At 39.8% G+C, this 20,811-nt stretch overlaps 1 protein-coding gene across 2 annotated transcripts in view; it reads left to right on the forward strand.

Moving 5' to 3' along the window:
* KDM7A (lysine demethylase 7A) overlaps window positions 1–20,811 on the forward strand; it is a 93,265-nt gene that overhangs the window by 31,980 nt on the left and 40,474 nt on the right. For both annotated transcript variants that reach the window (XM_074940282.1, XM_074940274.1), the window contains exons 3-9: window positions 4,897–5,014; window positions 5,907–6,067; window positions 12,918–13,059; window positions 13,332–13,518; window positions 14,123–14,285; window positions 15,903–15,990; window positions 17,752–17,858. In XM_074940282.1, coding sequence (XP_074796383.1) covers window positions 4,897–5,014; window positions 5,907–6,067; window positions 12,918–13,059; window positions 13,332–13,518; window positions 14,123–14,285; window positions 15,903–15,990; window positions 17,752–17,858 — 966 coding nt within the window. The remainder of the gene's footprint in view (window positions 1–4,896; window positions 5,015–5,906; window positions 6,068–12,917; window positions 13,060–13,331; window positions 13,519–14,122; window positions 14,286–15,902; window positions 15,991–17,751; window positions 17,859–20,811) is intronic.

The raw sequence follows: 20,811 nt of genomic DNA on the forward strand, positions 1-20,811 counted from the left end.
AAATATCTTGCGACGCTGACTACAACACTGCTGTGAGAACACCTGTTCTCGCTTTCAGGTGATGTGAACAAGAAGTGGGCAACCTTATCACCTGCAAATGTAAACGTGCTTGTTTGAGCCATTGGCTGAACAAGAAATAGGACTGAGTGGACTTGTAGGCTCTAAAATTTTACATTGTTTTATTTTTGAATGCAGTTTTTTTGTACATAATTCTATATTTGTAAGTTCAACTTTCATGATAAAAAGATTGCACTACAGTACTTGTATTAGGTTAATTGCAAAATACTATTTTTTTTACAGTACAAATTATTTGTAATCAAAAATAAATATAAAGTGAGCACTGTACACTTTGTATTCTGTGTTGTAATTGAAATCAATATATTTGAAAATGTAGCAAACATCCAAAAATATTTAAATAAATGGTATTCCATTATTTTTAACAGTGCCATTAATCGCAATTATTTTTTGTAATTGTGCAATTAATTGCAATTTTTTTAATCACTTGACAACCCTAGTTATAACTGAAGAGCAATCAGTTCGGAGAAGTGGCTGTTCCTTTAAGGTAGCCCACACTCTAAGCATCTACATTTTAAGTGGGCGGTGTGGATGATGGGGTTCCTTAAGCAAGGTTTCAAAAGTGCTCCATGCATATGAAATGCTACATAAGTGTGAAATATTACTTGTATTTATTATAATAATAATCCCTATTACTTGAAATATGTTTTTCCAAAATTGTTTTGAAAGAAGCTTAAACATAATTATGTTCAGATTAAAAGGAATTTGTATTGCAGTTCCAGGGAGTATATATGTTAGGGATATTTTCCCACCTAATCATTACACGATTGTTCATAACAATATAACTTGTAGGACTAAAGGTATAAAAAGAGCAAATTTCATATTACCAAATGTCAATTAAGGCTGACTTCTGGCCCACCAAAGAATCCACTATGCTAATAAAGGCAACTTCAGCACCTAAAGGAACTCTGCTGTGTAGTTTAAAGATGTAAAGATCAAATTTACTAATACGAGAAAATCACTCAATTTATTTTCACACTTCAGCCAGAATTAAATCCACTTCTGATGCTGAATGAGCAAGCAACAGGTAGACAGGAGCTTCACCGAGCAACCACATATGTAGGAGCCCAAACTTTCAAGTGTGTGCTCCTGACTTGACAATGTATGGCATCCTATGGGTATGCAGTTTGAGTATCCACATGTCAGCTTGACTTGTGCACTTATCAGATATTTCATACATGTTTTTGAAAATGTGGGCCACCATATTCTATTCCTGCTCCTGCTGTGTAGACATGTAGATCACTGCAAATATGTTTTAGTTGAGGGTTGCACTATTGCCAACCCGAGGCATTAAAAAATGAGTAATCATGAGTAGCTTAAAAATAGAGGTATTTTAAAAATTAATACATTGTGAGTTCTTATTCTTTGCCTACTGGTTTTGAAGCCTTTAGGTTACGCTTGGGTTATGTTTTCAAGTTTCTCTCGCTTATCATGAGGGCTAGAATGTTTTTTCTATCTGAGACTCTCATGTAGTCAATTGACTGCAGGATCAGGAGCTCCCAAGAAAAACACTCATGCCTGTTGGCAACACTGATTTTCATCTTGTTTTAACCTCTTTCAAATCCCATAGGTCAGCCTGTTTCTGTTGTGGTAGCAGCTAAAGACCCCAAACAGTATTAAATCCCCATTGTACAAACAAATAACACTCACAGTCCCTGTCTAAAATCTAGATTGTGATTTTTCTGAGACAATAGGCAAGGGTCAAACAAAGAGGCAAGTGGAGGGGAGGGCAGGTAGGAATAGTAAAGGTGTGTTTACATAAGTTATTCAGAAGTGGTTACTGGCCTGGTGTGCAGAATGTAAAAATTGTAATTAAAATAATAATTAAATCAAAATAATGCTTTCTCCTGTACTTTCTTAAAATAAACTTCTGGCCCATTCTCTGTTGCTCCTTTTCCTAAAACATCTCTGCGTCTCCAATGGATTTCCTTAATCCATTTCTAGTGTTGTAATTGTGGCAGGGACTTTCTTGTTTGCATTGGTGAGGGGACAAATATTTTTCCTTCCACTTCTTAGAGTTCATTTTTTACATGGCATGTTCATTCTAAATGACAAAAGTCAAGAAATTTGTTTTTTAAACAGAGTTATTTTACCTATTTTCTTATCTGATTGTGTACTGTTCTAGTGTGTCTTACTGGATTTTACAAACTATGGAAAATAATTGACAGTTAAATACAAAGGTACTTTTCATACTGCTTTGTATTCTTGAATATTCTCTCCTGCTCAAGGAAGCATGGTGCACCTCCTCTCTAAGTACCAAGTGGTGAAAAAGAATTAACTGAAATAAAATTATTAATTCCCAGCTCTCAAATGTTTAAAAACTGATTGTAAACATGTACTGCACTGTAAAAATAAATGTATTATGCAACTACTACGTTCTTTCATTGCAGTATATTACATCACAGATGAATTTTGGTGGAAGTGCTGTATGTTGCACATAATCAAATTAGTGGCTAGTACTCTGCATTATTCAAATATTATTTATGATTGAGGAAGTAGGTTTGGAAAGTTTATTAAAACTTGGCTTCATTATTCTTGAAGTACTGCTGAATATTTGAATAGTCTAGCTCTACAACACTGATTATCAGGTTAGCAAGTCACTATAAACATCACATGTTTAATTGAGCCAATTTATTTTCCTAAGTGTCTTTTAAAGGGCACAGTTTGTTGCCTCTACAGAAAACAATACATCATTAGGAATAATTACCTGTCATGTATAACGACTGGGAGATGCAAATAGATTAATTAGCTGTCAATCAGTGCTGGACTGCAGCTGGTGATTCTGAAAAACCAGCAGCAAAAAATACTAGAGCTTATTAAAATAAAGTGAAGATAGGGGTGTGGGTGTTTTTTTTTTTTTTTTTTTTTTTTTTTTTTGGTTTTGTTTTATATTTGAGAGTTCAGTCTTGCTAGGTTTTATTGCAATCTTTGGTGCAATATAAACTTTTTACAAGAGCTTATCCTAAATTTATTTAATATTTGGAATTATAGAATATTTGGTTAATTTGTTTTGGGTTGAATTAAGATCCAATAATATTATCATATTAATAAAACTGTTTAGTTGTCAGATTTTGTTAGCCAGGCTTTTTTCTCAAATTTTGAGACACCATTTGTATAAGCAGGCTAGTAACCCGAGCTCTTTCCTTTTCAGCAGATATAACCAAGTTCTTGATCTGTACTAGAGTAGTAATTATTACATTACACACTTGGTCTCAGTATATATCTTGGGGGCAGCTGTCTATTAGCAGCTATCAAATACTATTGATCACAGTTTGGCATAGTTTTTTTTGTTTTAGAATTTATCAGAATAAAATAAGTGTAGTCTGAGTTTTAAGTTTTTGTTCAACTTCCCTCAAGTGGTAACTGTACATTGCAGATCAATAAAAGGGTAGTGAGCAACTAGGGCTAAACTCAGCTGAAGTTTTATTCCAAGCTGATGTGGTATGACACTTTTTGCTGAGGCACCTGGTTGGGAATTTATTTGGGGTTCACAGCCTCTGAAATGATAGAAGCTGAGTGAAAGAGAATCACAATATTCACTGTGTTGGTAGAAAGTGCTAATGAAGTGTTGGCATTCTTTGCCATCAAATTCATGGTTGAACGTTTGTTGCTTCTAAAGGAAGCAATAGCCTTACATTCTGTCTGAATTACGGTGCCAAGTGGTTGATAGAAATTAAGAGTAATTCATGGAAGTATTAAATGGGTTTGAGGACAGGTGATATTCAATCATTCTATGTTAAACTGGGAAGCTTTTAAGATTAAGTAAATTTGCCAGTTTTTCAGTTCTCTTAAAACAAAAAAAGTGAGGTGGGAGACTGCATATAATTCCTTTGTGGCTTTGTGTAATTTTTTCAGTAACGTCTGCTATTTGTAATGGTGTAACTGGCAAAGCAATTTATATGAGGACCTCTAGTTTTACATTTGTGTTTAGCTCTAGACGTCTAAAGCCTTTTGTATGAATATACCATGTAGCTAATAGAAGAGAACCAAAGTCAATTGCCCAAAACCATAAAGGAACACCTATTTATCCTTTTGTTTTTATTAATATAAAATCATCCATCTGGAGCTTGATTGTATGTTGCAGTTGCACCTAAAGGCTTCACTTAGGTCTAGAACCCTTGTGCTAAGCACTGTACAAACATAATAAATAACAGTTCCTACCAAAAAGAGCTTACAAACTAAAAGACAAGATGTAACCAGTGGATGGGGCAAACAAATGGGGTGAGGGATAGGATGAGTGGATGAGGGAAGAGTAACCAAAAATAAGTCCATTTAATAATGGCCAAAGACTAGATTTTTGTATGTTTATACAACTGCTAGCATATCAAAAGAAACCCCACTCAGGATTATTGGGATGTATTGGTCTATGGTAATATAAATATTAAGTAATAATTTAGTTTATCTTGAAGTTGTAGGATGATCTTATGATTAAAATGTAGGACTGAGCATTAGGAAACCTTAAGTTCTATTTCTGGCTCTGCTGTAGGCTTCCTCTTTAGTTTTCTGGGCAAGCTTCAGGCTGTTAGTGTTTGTATTCCCTTATTACAGGAGTGTTGAATTTTAAATCCTTATTCAGACGCTGCTTTGAGATTCCCAGATAGAAGGAGCTATAGAAATGCAAAGGATTAATATTTTGTTATTGCCACCATAATATTTTAAAGATGACTCTTTGTTTATGCAACAGATGAAGTCAACTGAATTAAAAATAGACCGTCGGTCTAATTAATGTGATTGGTTCACTGATGGAACATCAGCCAGTCTGACCCATACCATCAACACTGACTAATTTTAAATTTAATCCCTTTTAAAAAAAAAATCTAGTGAAGAAGAGGAGGAACTGGCACAGACATGACTACACAGAGTTTGAGGATGGTTCCAAACCAGTCCAAGCTGGAACACGGACTTTTGTTAAACAACTGCGGGCTCGCTCATTCCCAAGGTATGGAAACTTAGAAGTCAAATCACAAAAAGGGGAAAAACCTTGGGTATTGATCATGTCTAAAAGGTCTTCCTAACATGCCTCCACAAAAACACCACCATCACAAAAAACCCTTCCTCCATGTCTGAGATCTATTTTTTTTCATCCAGCGTTTCATATCCATGTATTTGTCTTCAAGGCACCTTATTGTAGCATCCATCAATCAAATTACTACACATGGGTGTAATTTCCTATGGAGTCTATCACTACCAACCCATATTGTTAGGTGTGTTGCCTCTTCAGCATTTTCAGCCTGTCTGGTCCAGGAAATGAGACTCAGAAATCACTTCCCATTTTCTCTCTAGCATAGACCACAAACATCGGAACAGTGGTTTATCTAGTCCCAGATGCTTCAGAAGAAGATGAAAGAGATTCCCCTGGTGCACAGTTATGTAATAACCTGGTCATAAAAGACATTTCTTCCTTATTCCAACAGTTAAGGGCTGGCTTACTCTCTAAAGCATGATGACTTATATCCCTTTTAAAAGAAGATGCTTTTTATTCTAATATATCAATGTTGTCCTTATCCGTATAAGTGATTTTTTTTTTAATCCTCCTAAACTCTTGTCTTCAATGACATTCCGCAGATTAATTATGCTTATAAAAATGTACTTCCTTGATTGGTTTTAAATTTGTTGTCTTTTAGTTTCATTAAATGTAATCAACAGGCTTGCCTTCACCTTGAGTGCTTAATTTAATATAGTTGTATCCACTTATTTTAATTTGATTTATATTAGCTATGTAACTCCAATAAGATGTTTCGTTGAAACCTGCCAAAGTTTTTTTGTTAATTTCTCTTTCAAACAGGTTTACTGGTTTTTTGGTGCTAATATTTTGATTTTTTTCCCCCCAGTGCTGATGAAATCATTTTGAAAATGCATGGCAGCCAGCTGACACAAAGATACCTGGAGAAACATGGGTTTGATGTCCCTATTATGGTTCCTAAATTAGATGGTCTTGGGCTCAGACTCCCTCCCCCTACCTTCTCCGTTCTGGATGTGGAACGCTATGTAGGTAAGGGACTTTCTGGAATATGTGTGAATGCTTCAGCGTAGAGTGAATTAAATACAATAAATATTTGCAAAGCTACAACAGTTAAAGGATACTATATGCCTAATCTAAATTGAACAGTTCTTACCAGAAGGTTGGCAAGGGTAAATTAGACCTACAAATTTGGGTTTCATTTATGGGTATGCATATGACAATTGTATGCCCATAGCTCTCAACATTCACACCTGGCAACTTGTGGCACAAGCTATCAAAATGTGTGATAAATGACTGAAATGTTGAACAGCTGTATTTTGTTCTGCGACATACTATAAGCAACAGATTGTAATGGTTTTTGAGGATGTTTTCTTACACTGTGAATCAGATAAGCTAGTTTTGTAATCTGTAGTCTAGTGATGGGGATGGGGGGCTTTGTTACAGATTTTAAAAATGGTTTGTCGCACAGTGAGAACATCTTTTAAAGGGTTTTACACTTACCAATTATCTGTTGCTGATGATGCATTGCACAACAAAGCTTTTGCATATGTGAGGGTGTCCCGAGGGTGTCTGGGGTGTTGGGGAGAAGGTCCTTGCCTGGGCTTCTTATGTGGCTCTGGGGGTGGGGGGGAACTGCACCAAAATACAATCTCCCCACCTACACTGTTAATACATGGAGGTTTATAGCTGCTGTTTGGGTCCAGGGACTCCCAACTGCTGCATCTCTGGAACCCCCGCTCCTCTCTGCCCCTTCCCCTCCAAGGAGCAGAGCAGCCTGAGAGGGAAGGAGAGGAAGAGAGAGTAGATTTCAGACAAGTGAGGAGGGAGGGTGGGAGCTGTAGGGCAGAAATATTCACAGTTGGGGGGGGGGGGGGATAAGGGAACAGGAGGAGACTGAAAGCTCAGGGTCAGATCAGTTCCCTCCCTCCTCACCTCTTATGTCTGCAGAAAAACCGAGGAGTACTTGTGGCACCTTAGAGACTAACAAATAAATTTGTTAGTCTCTAAGGTGCCACAAGTATTCCTCGGTTTTTTTGCGGATACAGACTAACACGGCTACCACTCTGAAACCTCTCATATCTGTAAACTGTTGGCTCCTTAGTCTATCTGATCCTTCCCTTATAAGCTTTTTTTCTGCTCCCTGGGGGAGAAGTTCAGGGAGCACCATAGCTTCAGCAGGAGCATTTAGTCTTCCGTCAGGCTTGCTGGGCAGTCTCTAACCACCTCAGGACCACCTGAATATGTATTTCAGTGGTTCAGTGAGACTGAGCCAGCTGCAGTGTGGAATGTGCTGCATAATATACTACAGCTAAGAGTTTTGTGTGTGCGCCTTGCACTTGGTGCCTTCGAGGAGCAGTGGGTGCTGTCCGGGGTTCTCTGCTCGGTGTCCCCATCAGGTTTCCTTCATTTGACCCTTTGACCTCACCCCTGTCCCTGTTATCTCATTAGTTGTCCCCCGGAATCATTTGGCTTCCAGGTCCTGTGGATCCTCCCCTTAGGCTGGGGGGAGGTCCTTTAGCACTTCCTGGATTCCAATAGAATCATCTCTTTTGTTCTTTTGATAGCATGTTGAAATGTACTACAAACAGGATTTCTGTGCTTATCAGTATTTTAAGACTCCGCTAGAATACACTATGTGCAGTATTCTGAATGACCTGACTATATGCTGATTACTCAGTCCCCTTATTAATTGCTCATGGCTGCTCGGAAGAATAGCTGGCATTTCAACAATTCTGTGACTTTATTTTGGAAGTCTGGCTATTCCAGGGCAGAAGATAATTCTCCCCCTCCCCCCCACTTCCACACACTCAGATTGGCACATCAGTTTCCATGGCTCTTTTTCAAGGAGTGTCCCTGTGTGTGCTCCACTTTAGGTGAATGTGTGTGTCTACACCAATGATTGCTGAATTTCAGTGGCAGTGCCTGTTTGGGTCACACATGTGCTCTCCCTGTCTCGTGCCGCTCGTGGCGGCTACATAGCGCTATGCAACCAAACCGCCCTCAATTGCTTCTCATCTGTTCTTGACCTGAGACGGAGCCATGGTAGCGCCTCTTTTCTTGCTTCATGTTTACCTCTTAGAGTTAGAGTTGGCTAACTACCCTCCTCTCTCATCGTTTATTTTCTTCTTCATTTTCACCCTTATAGTATAGTGTACCTTTAACCTTCTTCACTGGGGGGAAGGCTACTGATGGGCATGCCCGGATCCTTGGGATTTAAACAATGCCTTTCTTGCTAGGAGGCAATCCTGGTCAGTGATGGGCATTGTCAGTGTGTCCGATGTCTGGGCGAGACACACATACCTCAGAAGTGCCACCATTGCCACAACCTCAAGGCTCACACCAGAAAATCAAGGGACTTAAGTTGAAACTTATCCTGATGGAAAAGTCACTGCACTTGGCTTCTGACTCCCTGACCCATTTGCACCCTGAACACCAGTCTCCGCCAATCCCAGTGACAGCCTCTGGCAGAGATTACCCACCACCCTCAAAGAGGAAGTCCTCAAAAAAGGTGGACAAAAAGCAGGCCACAACGTCCCCTACTAGGGAACCAGCTAAAAAGAAACACCCTCCCGGCTCATTCAACACTCTTGGTACTGACCACAGTCCAGCTGAGCCCCTCCGAGTGAGCGGGATCCTCCAATACTGCTGGTACCGTGAAAGGACCCTAAGAGGGCGGCCTCTGAGAGGAGTGGCAAAGAGAAGCTTACCTCCTCCTCCACGGTCCTGATGGAGCCGCTTAAATGTGTGGCACTGGGCAGCTTAGCATTGCTGTAATCTGTTGTGCCACCTACCAATCACCTAGTGCATAGCACAGCCAGATCAGAACCAACAACTGCTACAACTTCAGCGGCACCACCACCAACGTCCTCCTTGGTAACTGATGCTTGTGGTACTGCAACAATTCCTTTTCCACAAGGCCCTTCCAATCTCTGCAACACTGGAATCTCCCCTTCTTGGTACTGATATTACTCCGGCATATGTGGTACAGTGCCAGTCTACACCCACATCCAGATAGGCCCCTCCTTCCTCAAGTGTGGAGGAGGACAATTAGGAAGGGAACATTTTACTTCTCATCCATTCAGACAAGCACCAGACCAGGTCAACTGGGAACAACCCACATATCACCCCAGGGGTAACACCCATTGGTGGTATGGACATCCATGGATGCTGCCACCAATGCCACTCACTCTGAAATTCAGACTGAGATGCTCCCCATTCTCAGTACATGGACCCTCTGAGCCTCCGGAGAAGACTTCTGAAGAGCAAGAGGAGACTTTTTTTAATCGGGAAGTCACCTTACCGACCAATATCTCTTCATCCTCTCTGGACGAAGCAGTCATGCTTCCTCCACCCCCAACAGCTGTTGACTTTAGACAATTCCAGGAGCTATTTAAAAGGATTGCTTACTCTCTCAGGATACCCTTGGAAGAGGTTGCAGAGTCTCAGCACAAGGTGTTTGACATTTTACAAACATCAACCTCATCGAAGATTGCGATCCCCATAAATGAGGCACTCATGGATCCACCCAAGATAATCTGGCAGGCCCCCCGCAACAATACCACCCACTTGTCAGAGACAAGAAGTACGACCCTTCTGGATTTTTTTTTTGTTTTCATCTCCCTCCGCGCTGCACCCCGCCCCCCCACCGGCTTGTTATGGTATAGGCTGTGAACAAACTGAGCAGACAAAATCAGTTCCAGAACCACCTCATACGATCAAGACTGGAATCGGTTAGACCTCTTTGGGTGTAAGGCCTATTAGTCAGCGACTCTGCAATTCAGAATTGCCAATTACGGTGCACTGATGGCCAAATATAATCTTATACATTATTCTAAGATGTCTGAGTTTATTGATTATGTCCCTGGTGATAAAAAAAAAAAAGAAAAATTCAAAGCAGTCATCTCGGAGGGCCATCTTCTTGCATGGACAACTTTACAAGTGTCGTTGGATGCGGCAGACACAGCCGCATAATCTGTTGCTAGTGATTGTTATGCCTCAGGCTTTGTGGCTCCACCTCTCTGGGTTTCTGAAAGAGGTATAGTCTACTATTGAGGATCTTCCCTTTGAGGGCCCGAAGTTGTTTGCAGCCAAGACTGATGACTTTCCCCATACCCTAAAAGATTCCAGGGCAACTGTTTTTTGGCCTTTTGGCATTTACACACCTGCACAAAGAAGGAAGCCAGGAAAATACCACTCAGTACAACGAACAAGGCCACATGTCCAACCATAGGGACAATCTGACCCACAAAAACATAAATGCCTACAGGTAGTAGACCATTCTTATCTCCACCATCGACATCCCAGTAACCTCCCTTGAAACAGCAATTTTGAGGGTTTGATTGAGGGCCCAAGATGCCTCCTGCATTTCCAAATGCTGAAACCATCAACAACTGTCCATCCTTTCAGAGACAGTCTAATCCCATTCTACCCAGTATGGCAGACCGTCACCTTGGACAAATGTGTTGATAATTTCTAATACCCTGGTTACTCAATCCCATTTACCTCCTTCCCCCTACCCAGCTTCCCTTCTTGTCCCTTTTCAGGGACCCTTTTCATGAACACCTTCTACAACAGGAAATAAACCCAAATCCTGCACTTGGGTGCTGTAGAAGCAGTACTGACACAACACAGAGGGGAAGGGCTTTTATTCCCACTACCTCTTAACTCAGAAAAAGAGCGGGGGATGGAGGTCCATTTTTGACTTAAGGAAATTCAAGTTCACGAGGGTTCAGTGGTTCAGGATGGTCACGTCAGCAACTAATAATCCCAACACTGGAACAGGGGGACTGGTTCTCAGCTCTCAACCTCCCAGATGCATATTTTCACATTACCATACATCCGTCGCACAGGAGATTTCTCAGATTTGTTCCGAGACAAGATCGCTACCAGTGCAGAATGCTACCTTTCAGCCTCTCTGCGGCTTCCCAGGTGTTCTCCAATGTTCTTGAGGTGGTGGTGGCCCACCTCTGCAAGCAAGGGGTCATGATATTCCCCTGCTTGGATGATTATCTACTGAAAGCTCCATCCCAGGAAGACACCTTAGAAGCTACTCAAAAGACTATGGCTCTCTTCTTGCGACTGGGATTACAAATAAACATGCAAAAAAAAATTATCTGTACAAAAACTAGAATTTACTGGGGCCCGCCTTGATGCACTGGAGACCAAAGCCTCATTACCACTACACAGATTTGTTACGCTAATTAACCTGGTCACCACAGCACAAACCAGCCCACAGACATCTGCCAGGACCTGCCTGCAATTATGATGTCATATGGCAGCAACCATATTTGTTGCACAGCATGCCAAGCTACATATGCATTGTCTTCAGGGTTGGCTCAGGACAGTATATGTACCGCACAGACACAGCCTGAACAAACGTCTCACAGTGCCACTCAAAGTCAAAACTTCTCTACATGGTGGACTCGACCTCACAATATGCAGAGTTCCCTTCATGCAAGCCTCTCTGTCAGTGATATTTACAATGGACACATCTCTTAAGTTGGGGAGCACACTTGCACAGCCACGCAGTCCAGGACAGGGAGTACCCCTTGGAGTCAACATTACACATCAACCTCCTGGAACTACGAGCAGTCCGCAACGCATGCCCACGCTTTTTACCTCTGATCAGAACAAGACCATAAAGGTACTATAGACAATATTGCTTGCATGTTTTATATAAACTGTCAAGGGAGAGCAAGGTCACGCTCCCTTTGCAGCAAAGCACAGAGATTATGGAACGGGTGCATCCATTACAACATCAACATATGAGGTACCTATCTACCAGGATGTCAGAACACCACAGTGGATGCACTAAGCAGAAAATTTTCTTAGGAGTGGGAAATAAACACCTTGGTCCTACAGAATATATTCAGATGTTGGAATTTCCTATATGTAGACCTTTTTGCTACAGCCCAGAATTCCGAGTGTCTGCAGTTTTGCTCAAGAGCAGGATTGGGGCACCGATCTATGGGCGCTGCTTTCCTCATCAAATGGGATGCTCCTCTCCTGTATATGTGTCCTCCTACTCTTCCGGTATCAAGGGTGATATACAGGATAAAAGCCAAACAATCCAGAGTCATCTGTGTGACAAGTGGGAGAACTAAGGACTCTCATGGCATACCCCCTATATACAGTCTTCTTCAAAGACAAGGTCCCTTTAAGACCACATTCCACATTTCTACCTAAAATACCTTCCTCATTCTACTTGAACCAACCTATTCGCCTTCCATCATTCTTCCCTAAACCTCATGAGAATAAACAAGAGAAGGTGATCCACACTCCAGATGTTAGATGGCCATTAGCATTCTATCTTGAAAGGACTAAACCCTAAACATAGACACAGGACCAAATCCTGCAGAGAATTAAGCCTATGACTGACTTTAAGCATGCAAGAAGTCCAGTGGGATTACTCCATGCTTAGTTATTCATATGCTTAAACCTTTGCTGGATCAGGGCTATAAGCTTCATTATTGCTTGTAGAAAATTTGTAGTAATAAGTGCTCAGATACTGTGGTGTTGACTACTGTAGAAATATAGACAAATAAATGTATTCTTGATAACTTCCTCCTATCCTCTCTTCCTTACGGTGACAGAAGCCACAAAACCAAGCGCATGAACTAGCCACAGTCATGTTAGGTTCCTCCTTTTCCTTTTGGTTAACCACCAAAGTGGTGACTTATTTTATTTTTAGATTAGGTTCAGTTATATTATTAAGTAACAGTAACAAATTATATCTAGATAAGATCTTGGTTTACTCTTGTCCCTCTTTGTTTTGGGGAGGGTTGGGTAGTGGAGTTTTTGTGTAGAAATGGATTGTCCTATCTTGCAGAAAATATTAAACATATGTCTTGTTAAAATGTTAATTTTCTTATTTTTACAGGTGGCGACAAAGTGATAGATGTAATCGATGTGGCAAGGCAGGCAGACAGTAAAATGAAGCTTCATAATTATATTAAGTATTTCATGAATTCTGATCGACCAAAAGTGTTAAATGTGATCAGTCTGGAGTTTTCAGACACAAAGTGAGTAAATGACTTTGAGACAACTTGACTTGGTCTCCTTTGAAATAGAAAGTAGATTTTGCTAAAATAAAGGGTAAATGTAGAAGTATAATAATACTCTAAAATAAATGAAATGGTCTCTAGTAGACTATTTTGTGTTGGGATTTGGGGACAGTATGGAATCATATAGAAATAAACATTTTTACAATTTGATGGACATTTAGGGAAGGTAAACATTTAAAGATGTCTCTCATCATTACTTGCACTTACCCATCATTTACTTACTTTTTAAGGATGTCTGAATTGGTGGAAGTCCCTGACATTGCCACAAAGCTTTCGTGGGTGGAAAACTACTGGCCAGATGACTCTGTCTTCCCCAAGCCTTTTGTTCAGAAATATTGCTTGATGGGAGTTCAGGACAGCTACACTGATTTTCATATTGATTTTGGGGGCACGTCAGTCTGGTACCATGTTCTGTGGGTAAGAAGGTCCTTGCTCCCTGAATACTTGAAAATGATTTTGTCCTGTGTATATCTTTCCACAAAAGAAACCTGTGTTCATCGATTTCCTCATGCATTTTAAATGAAATTGTTAATTTGAGAAGGGGGCAGAGGAGGATTACTGACTGTGCACTGTTGTTCAGTCCTCTGTACAAGTTGACCTCCTAGAATGAAAATGACAATCTGCGCTTTCTGGCAGAGAGGTGGACGCTATCCTGAGCGTTTTGTAGGAGAAAATGAATGAAATGATAAACAGAATTTTTCTTAAACGTTAGCTCACACTGCTTTCTGAATTGCAGCAACCATGTAGCTGAGGATGACTGGACATAACTTCCACCAGAACTAATAAATTATTCCTTAATGTGGCACCTTCCTTGTCCCAAAACACCAAAAGGGTGGAATGTACTACATGGTTAGCTTCTGATAGACCAAAGAGTGACATAGAGGGTTGGAAAACCTAGGAGACTCACATGGAAGTACAGGATATTACTATTAGATAACAGGGCTTGCCTGACAATAATACTGTTCATGTAAATGATTCAAAAGTTGTACCATACCTCCTATGGGATATTTTTTGTGTACAGGGTGAGAAGATCTTCTACTTGATCAAACCTACTGATGAAAATCTGGCTCTCTATGAATCTTGGAGTTCCTCTGTCACCCAGAGTGAAGTGTATTTTGGGGATAAGGTAGACAAATGTTATAAATGCGTGGTGAAACAAGGACATACCTTATTTGTTCCTACAGGTAAGATTTTACCTCCTTCCCCCTCTCTCCCCCAGCATTTTTTGCACTTATATTGTATCACCAGCAAATTCAGGATATCAAAAGATATGTATTAAATTATCATTTTTAGAAATATCCTAAAGTTTGAAGAAGAAATTGTCTGTCTTAAAAATACTTGGATTTGGTACCCAAATAGAGCAAAATATCAGCCCTTTAAAATGTTTAACTAGTTGGAAAGTTTCTTAAGAAATTGACTTGGGTTTTTGTTACTTGATTCATAGTAGTAATGTTTAAGGAGAAAAAGACAAGATTAGAGTTTGATAACTTTCCGGCATGGATAGAGATTTGCCAGCTGTTTCTGCAGCAAAACATTTAAAACATATTTCCTCTTATGTGGCGTCCAGTCACTTCTAATATTTCTAAGGACATGCAACATTTTGGCCATTACTGTCTCCCTGACCAGGTACAAATGGACATTTCCTGTGATTGTTAGGTGGCCTCCAAAATATGTTCACAAATGGAGTTGTAATTCAAATTTAATCTTGCTTTTGGACAAGTAGTGCTTAATGGGTATGTTCTAGGTCATCACTTAAACATAGTTCAAGAAACCATTCTTGAACAAGGAGCAAATAACAGATATGAACTTCAAAGCCTGAAATTAGAAGTTGCTCACAGATAAGTACTAGGGGAGATTAAACTGTTTGGCTAATATTTAGCAGCAGGTCTGGGAACAGTTGACTGAACTTTGCTGAATTGATTCTACCAGTAATATACATCTATAGAGTTGAATGGTTTGGGAAGAGGAAAATGAGTTTATGCTATTTACCTGAATTAAAGCTGTTGAAGGGAAACTTAAACTATATCCACTTTTAAGTAAGAAGCCAACAGATATATACTTTTGTGTGCATATTTGAAGTTATTTGAGTTTCAGTAGTAGCTGGGTAGAGACGTACAATATTATTGGCCTGTGCTCATCATATTAAATTGTGGTGTTATGAGAACAATCTTCCAATTACATGACAAATTAGTAGTGTAAGAGTAATTATTATTCTTGGTTTTAATTTGATCATAGTTTCATTGGGCTATTATATAATGGCTACGATTTAGGATAATTAGTGGAAGTACCTTCTAATTCTTTTCTGAATAACTTAAATAGGGCTATAATTACTTGTTAGATAAAACATTCAGAAAGAAGTATTTGTTTGTTACAAGTAACACCTAAGATTACAATGAACTGAAAGATTAGAGGTTTTTTTTTTTCTTTTTCTTTTGATTACTTTGAGTAGAGTCTATTTCATGAAAGTCAATTTCCTTGGGTTTGTGGGGTTTTCACTTACCAAATGGGGAGAGGGGCGCAGAGGGAGCGAAAATGTTTTGTTTTTTAATAGGAATGTGGTTTTAAAACCATAAAGGCCTTGAATAGGTGTAACTTCTTTAACTACTATTAATTTAAAAAAAAAACACAAACAAACCTAGATTTCAGATTGATAATGTCCCTTTAACTTGTATTTTTCTGAAATGCAAATGGTAACTCTCTGGCTTTGTATACACACAGAACTGATATCTTTGTGCCCACACCCAGGTACAATATTTTGTAGTGTAGATGTATATTAAGTTTCATGTTTTTTGTCAATTCAGGCTGGATTCATGCTGTGCTCACATCTCAGGACTGTATGGCTTTTGGAGGAAACTTTTTGCATAACCTCAATATTGGCATGCAGCTCAGGTTAGTTTCATCTGTCTGTTTTGACTATACCTTTTTCCTCCACAAGCAGCATATCCTTCTATTTAATAGATAGTTTTCATCATGCTTGTTAAATGGGATTAAATGGAGACAGGCTCTGGTAATGGACATTGCTGACTTTTTTTAGTTAGATTGTGCCAGAAGCAGACTTTGATCTGTTTCACTTCAACAAGAATAGTCTCCAATGAGTGGTCTGCACAAATTTAATTCCATTCTAAAATCAAACAAGCTCTACTTTGGAGATTAGTATAAAAAAAAAGTTGCTAAAACTGGTCAAGCTCAGGTGTGAAATCCTGAGATGGAAGGAGCAACCTTCAGTCAGGATTGCTGTCAGGACAGCTATATTGATTGTTGTCCAAGATGTGGAGCTGTATTCTAAACATACTGTTTTATTTATTACAGTGGAATCCCAATTAAATCCCATCTGTTAAAAGATTACACATTGGTTTTGTATCCTAGTTTTATGAAGTCCAACTTTATTTTTGCAAGTGCAGCATGTGACGGGTTGGATCACAGAAACCCCCTTGGGGCTGCCAACTGATGTGTCAAGACTACTTCTGCCCCTGCTTTCCCTGCCCTCTCAGCTTGGGACTTCAGCGCCCAGCCTGGTTTGAGCCAGACCCACTAGCCTGCTGCAAACCCAGACCCCAGGTCTGAACCACGTCCCCTAACAGCGGTAGGCTTAAACTGAAAGCAGCTTAAGAAGTGTTCCTGTCTTTAACACTCAGATGCTCAACTCCCAAAGAAGTAGGATTTATTTGGTTCCAGGTACTAACAGACAGAACAAAGTGAATTACCAAGCAAAATAAAATAGAACATGCAAGTCTATGTCTAAGAAAACTGAACACAGACAAAATCTCACCCTCAGTGGTGTTCCAGTGAAGTTCCTTTTACAGACTAGTCTCCTTCTAGTCTGGGTCCAGCAATCACTCACACCCCCTGTAGTTACTGTCCTTTGTTCCAGTTTCTTTCAGGTATCCTTGGTGGTGGAGAGGCTCTCTGGAGCCAGCTGAAGACAAAATGGAGGGGTCTCCCATGGGCTTAAATAGACTTTCTCTTATGGGTGGAGACCCCTTCCTCTCTCCTATGCAAAGTCCAGCTCCAAGATGGAGTTTTGGAGTCGCATGGGCAAGTCACATGTCCATGCATGACTCAGTTTTTACAGGCAGCAGCCATTGCTTACCTGCTACCTTGAACATCCTCATGCACACTTCTTATGTGGATTGGAGCCTTCCAAGATCCATTGTCCATTAAGTGCTTCTTGATTGGGCACTTAATTTACATATTCCTTTCTCAAGAAGCTGACCAAATGCTTTACAAAGGCTACTTAAAAATCAAGCCAGTACACAGCCAATATTCATAACTTTGAATACAAAAATGATACATGTATACAAATAGGATTAATACATTCAATAGATCATAACCTTTACAGAGATATGTTCCATGGCATATGTAGCATAAAACATATTCTAATTATGTCATATATACATAAGCATATTTCCATAAAGCCTTATGGGGGGCACCGTCACACAGCAGTCTGACTTGATAGTCAGAGATTAGATAAGATCATAGTTCAGTCTTGTCCGAATGTGGTCTTGTTGGGGTTTGAGTATGTGGAACTTGATTTGTTTTGTTTATCATGGACTGTTGGTTTTCTTTTTCTGAACATTGTGCGAGTTGGATATTGCACTGATTAATTCTAAAATGTACACATATAGTAATCTTTCTAAATTATTTGTTTAGGTGTTATGAAATGGAGAAAAGGCTAAAAACCCCAGATCTTTTCAAATTCCCTTTCTTTGAAGCCATCTGTTGGTTTGTGGCCAAAAACTTACTGGAAACTTTGAAAGGTAACTAATTTCGTGTTTTAATAAGATTTTGAGCATCTTGGCTTTCTTTCACACTGGGAAGGTCATGGTCTCCATCTCATGACAAATACGTAATCTGGGGAAGTCGGGTGAGCTGGGGAACATAGTTTTTGTGTGGCTTGAGTTCCTAACTGGGAAAAGCTTGTATAATTTGTTTACCAAAATCTGTTCTTTTGATTTTGCAAATGCTGCACTGTTCTTCATCTAATCATTTTTGCTTTCAGTAAATGGTAAATCTGCATATTGACGTGAAGAATGACTAACAGTAGAACTCAGCCTAGGTGTATAAATTGATTACTCTGGTATTTTTTTTTTTTTTTTTTTTTTAGCATTTGAAGTGAAACTCAATGTCAGGTGTTTTTTTTCAGATGCCAACAGCATAATTGGCCTGTGAAAATAAATTTCTCTAAACAGTATTAAGTTTTAAGTTTGGACACACTGGGTATCTAAGATCCTGGGACAATACGATCTTACTGGGAAGGTTAAATCTAACATAGTAGTATTAGTTCCTCCCTGAGAGAAGGGACCATGGTAAGCCTGATGGTTGTAAAATGTGTTCCAGCTCCTCTAGCTCAACTCTAAATGAGGTATCTTCCAAAGATATTGAGCATTTAAGATACATAACATCATGCATTATGTATCTCTGTAAGACTCTTCCTATTGTCTGTCTTGGTGAGATTCTTGATTCAGTTTGATCAAAGAGACTCCTTCAAGAGATCAGGGTTTCACATTATCATCTTGAAGTGTTTATATGTTGTAACTAAGTGTTTGAGAAGAAATTCTTGATCCAGTGTAACCCTCTTTAAAGAGCTCAAGTAACTTACATGGGATATTGTTTCTGGTGATCGTCTCTTTGCCTTGTAGAAGCAGTAAACTCCACTTTTAGCGTAGCAGCCGTGTTAGTCTGTATTTGCAAAAAGAAAAGGAGTACTTGTGGCACCTTAGAGACTAACATTTATTTGAGCATAAGCTTTTGTGGGCTACAGCTCACTTCATCGGATGCTGTAGCTCACGAAAGCTTATGCTCAAATAAATTTTAGTCTCTAAGGTGCCACAAATACTCCTTTTCTTTTTCCACTTTTAGTGACACAGCCAGCACAAATTCATTTTAAGTTTTTTGCTTTCTTTCTTTATAAGGTGTCACTTTTACGAAGTCCATTCTTTTCATTTATTCCCTTCCGTTGACATTTTCCCCTTTCATGGGAATCTTTTGCTCATGTCCTTAAAATTGATTCACCCTTCTTGAACTTCAGCTTTGACTGGCCCTTATGCTAAACTGTAAAGTTTTTCAAAAGCACCTAAATGATTTAGGAGCCTAAGCCCATTGAAAGGCAGTGGGATTTAGGGTTCTCAATTATGTCTGCTCTTTTGAAAATTTTACCCAAGCTCTCGTCCCCATTAGATGACGCAGTATCCTCACAATACTTTGTGGACTGCAAGATTGAAAGAGGTTTTTAAGAGGAGCCTTGAATCCTCCTCCAGTACTTTATATGCTGAAGTAGCATTTGTTGTCAACTCATATGGCCTTATCAATCAATCACTCCTTTTGAATACTCTTAAAAAAAAAAAAAAAATCCTACTACAATTGGAAAGAGTGATGCTAAGAAAAAGCTTCCTTCTGTCAGGAGGATATTAGGCTGTATCTGCAGTGCTTCTTATGACATCAGTTCTCTGGCAGGTCAGTCTGTCTTTAACACCCTAGCACAAGTAAATGCGTGACTGCGGGTTTTGGTTCACCTCTTCCAAGCGAAATCCTCTTCAGGCTCCCTATTGAGGGTGAATTATTTTGAGTCTGTAGAAGATTTTTGAAAGATATGTTAGTCCTTAGATTTAACTAAATCTATCTAGAAATGCTAGGGGAGCTTCATTCATTTTGCTACAGTTGGAATTTCCAGTCATCCTGGAAATCAGTATTCCTTTCATGCCATTGGGGTTAGGACATTCTCCTACCCCACCCCGAGGGGCTGTCTCAGATAGACCTTCTCCACAGACAAATCCTTCTTACCCAGGATCATCTTCTCTAAGAGACTCAAGAACATCTTTAAAACCTGACCCACTACCATGTCAAACAAGGGTTTCTTCAAAGATTTAAAAAATCCCAATCTACTAACTTTCCTGGTTTCCCCTCTCAAGACCTAGTGAAAAGAAACATTATCTTGAACAGTATCACAAAAGCTTTTTCCCTTGAGACAGTCACCCATTCAGTCAGAATAGAGGCTTTAGTTTCTGCTCCTGATTCTTTGTGGTAATTAAAAACAAAAAAAAAAAGTGGGGGGTGGATGTGGATGGTGGGGGTGGGGGAGCTTTTACCTGACCCTGGGCCTGTCTATCCTCTGAAGGTATGTGTACACAACCTGCAACAGAAAGCCTTCCAGCCTGGGTCGACAGACTCAGGCTAGTGGAGTTCACGCTGGCACTCTAAAAATAGATGTGTAGATAACACTTTGAAGTTGGGGCTCAGGTTAGAGCTCAGGCTCTGAAGCCTAGGGAGGTGAGAGGGCTGAGTCTGATGATCTGGACTGTTGGCAGTGCTCAAGACTCCATTCAGGGTGGAAACTCTTGCCCTTCTGATCCAAGAGACAGAACCCAGGATTTCTCATTTCCTAGACCTCCTTGGTCCTCTGTGTAGTGGAGATCAGATCACAAGGACTGCATCTGCACTTTCCTGATCAGTTGCACATTACTGGCTGCCTCCACCTTCCACCCAGTTCTTTTGTGACTGTCAGACAGGAAGCTCCCTGAAGGAGTTATGACTGGGGTCCTGTGAGTGATTGCTGCTCAACTCTACTTTGGTCTGTAATCAGACTTCCACTCCTTTGCCTTCCCATTTTCTAGTAAATCTTTTACTAATTATTATAGCACCCCAAAGCCTGGTATCTGCTTTACATTGTAAATAAAGGACTAGGTCCCTGCCCAAAAAAACCTATAGTTCTTG

Source organism: Natator depressus, chromosome 1 (assembly GCF_965152275.1).
Source record: "Natator depressus isolate rNatDep1 chromosome 1, rNatDep2.hap1, whole genome shotgun sequence".
NCBI lineage: Eukaryota > Metazoa > Chordata > Testudines > Cheloniidae > Natator > Natator depressus.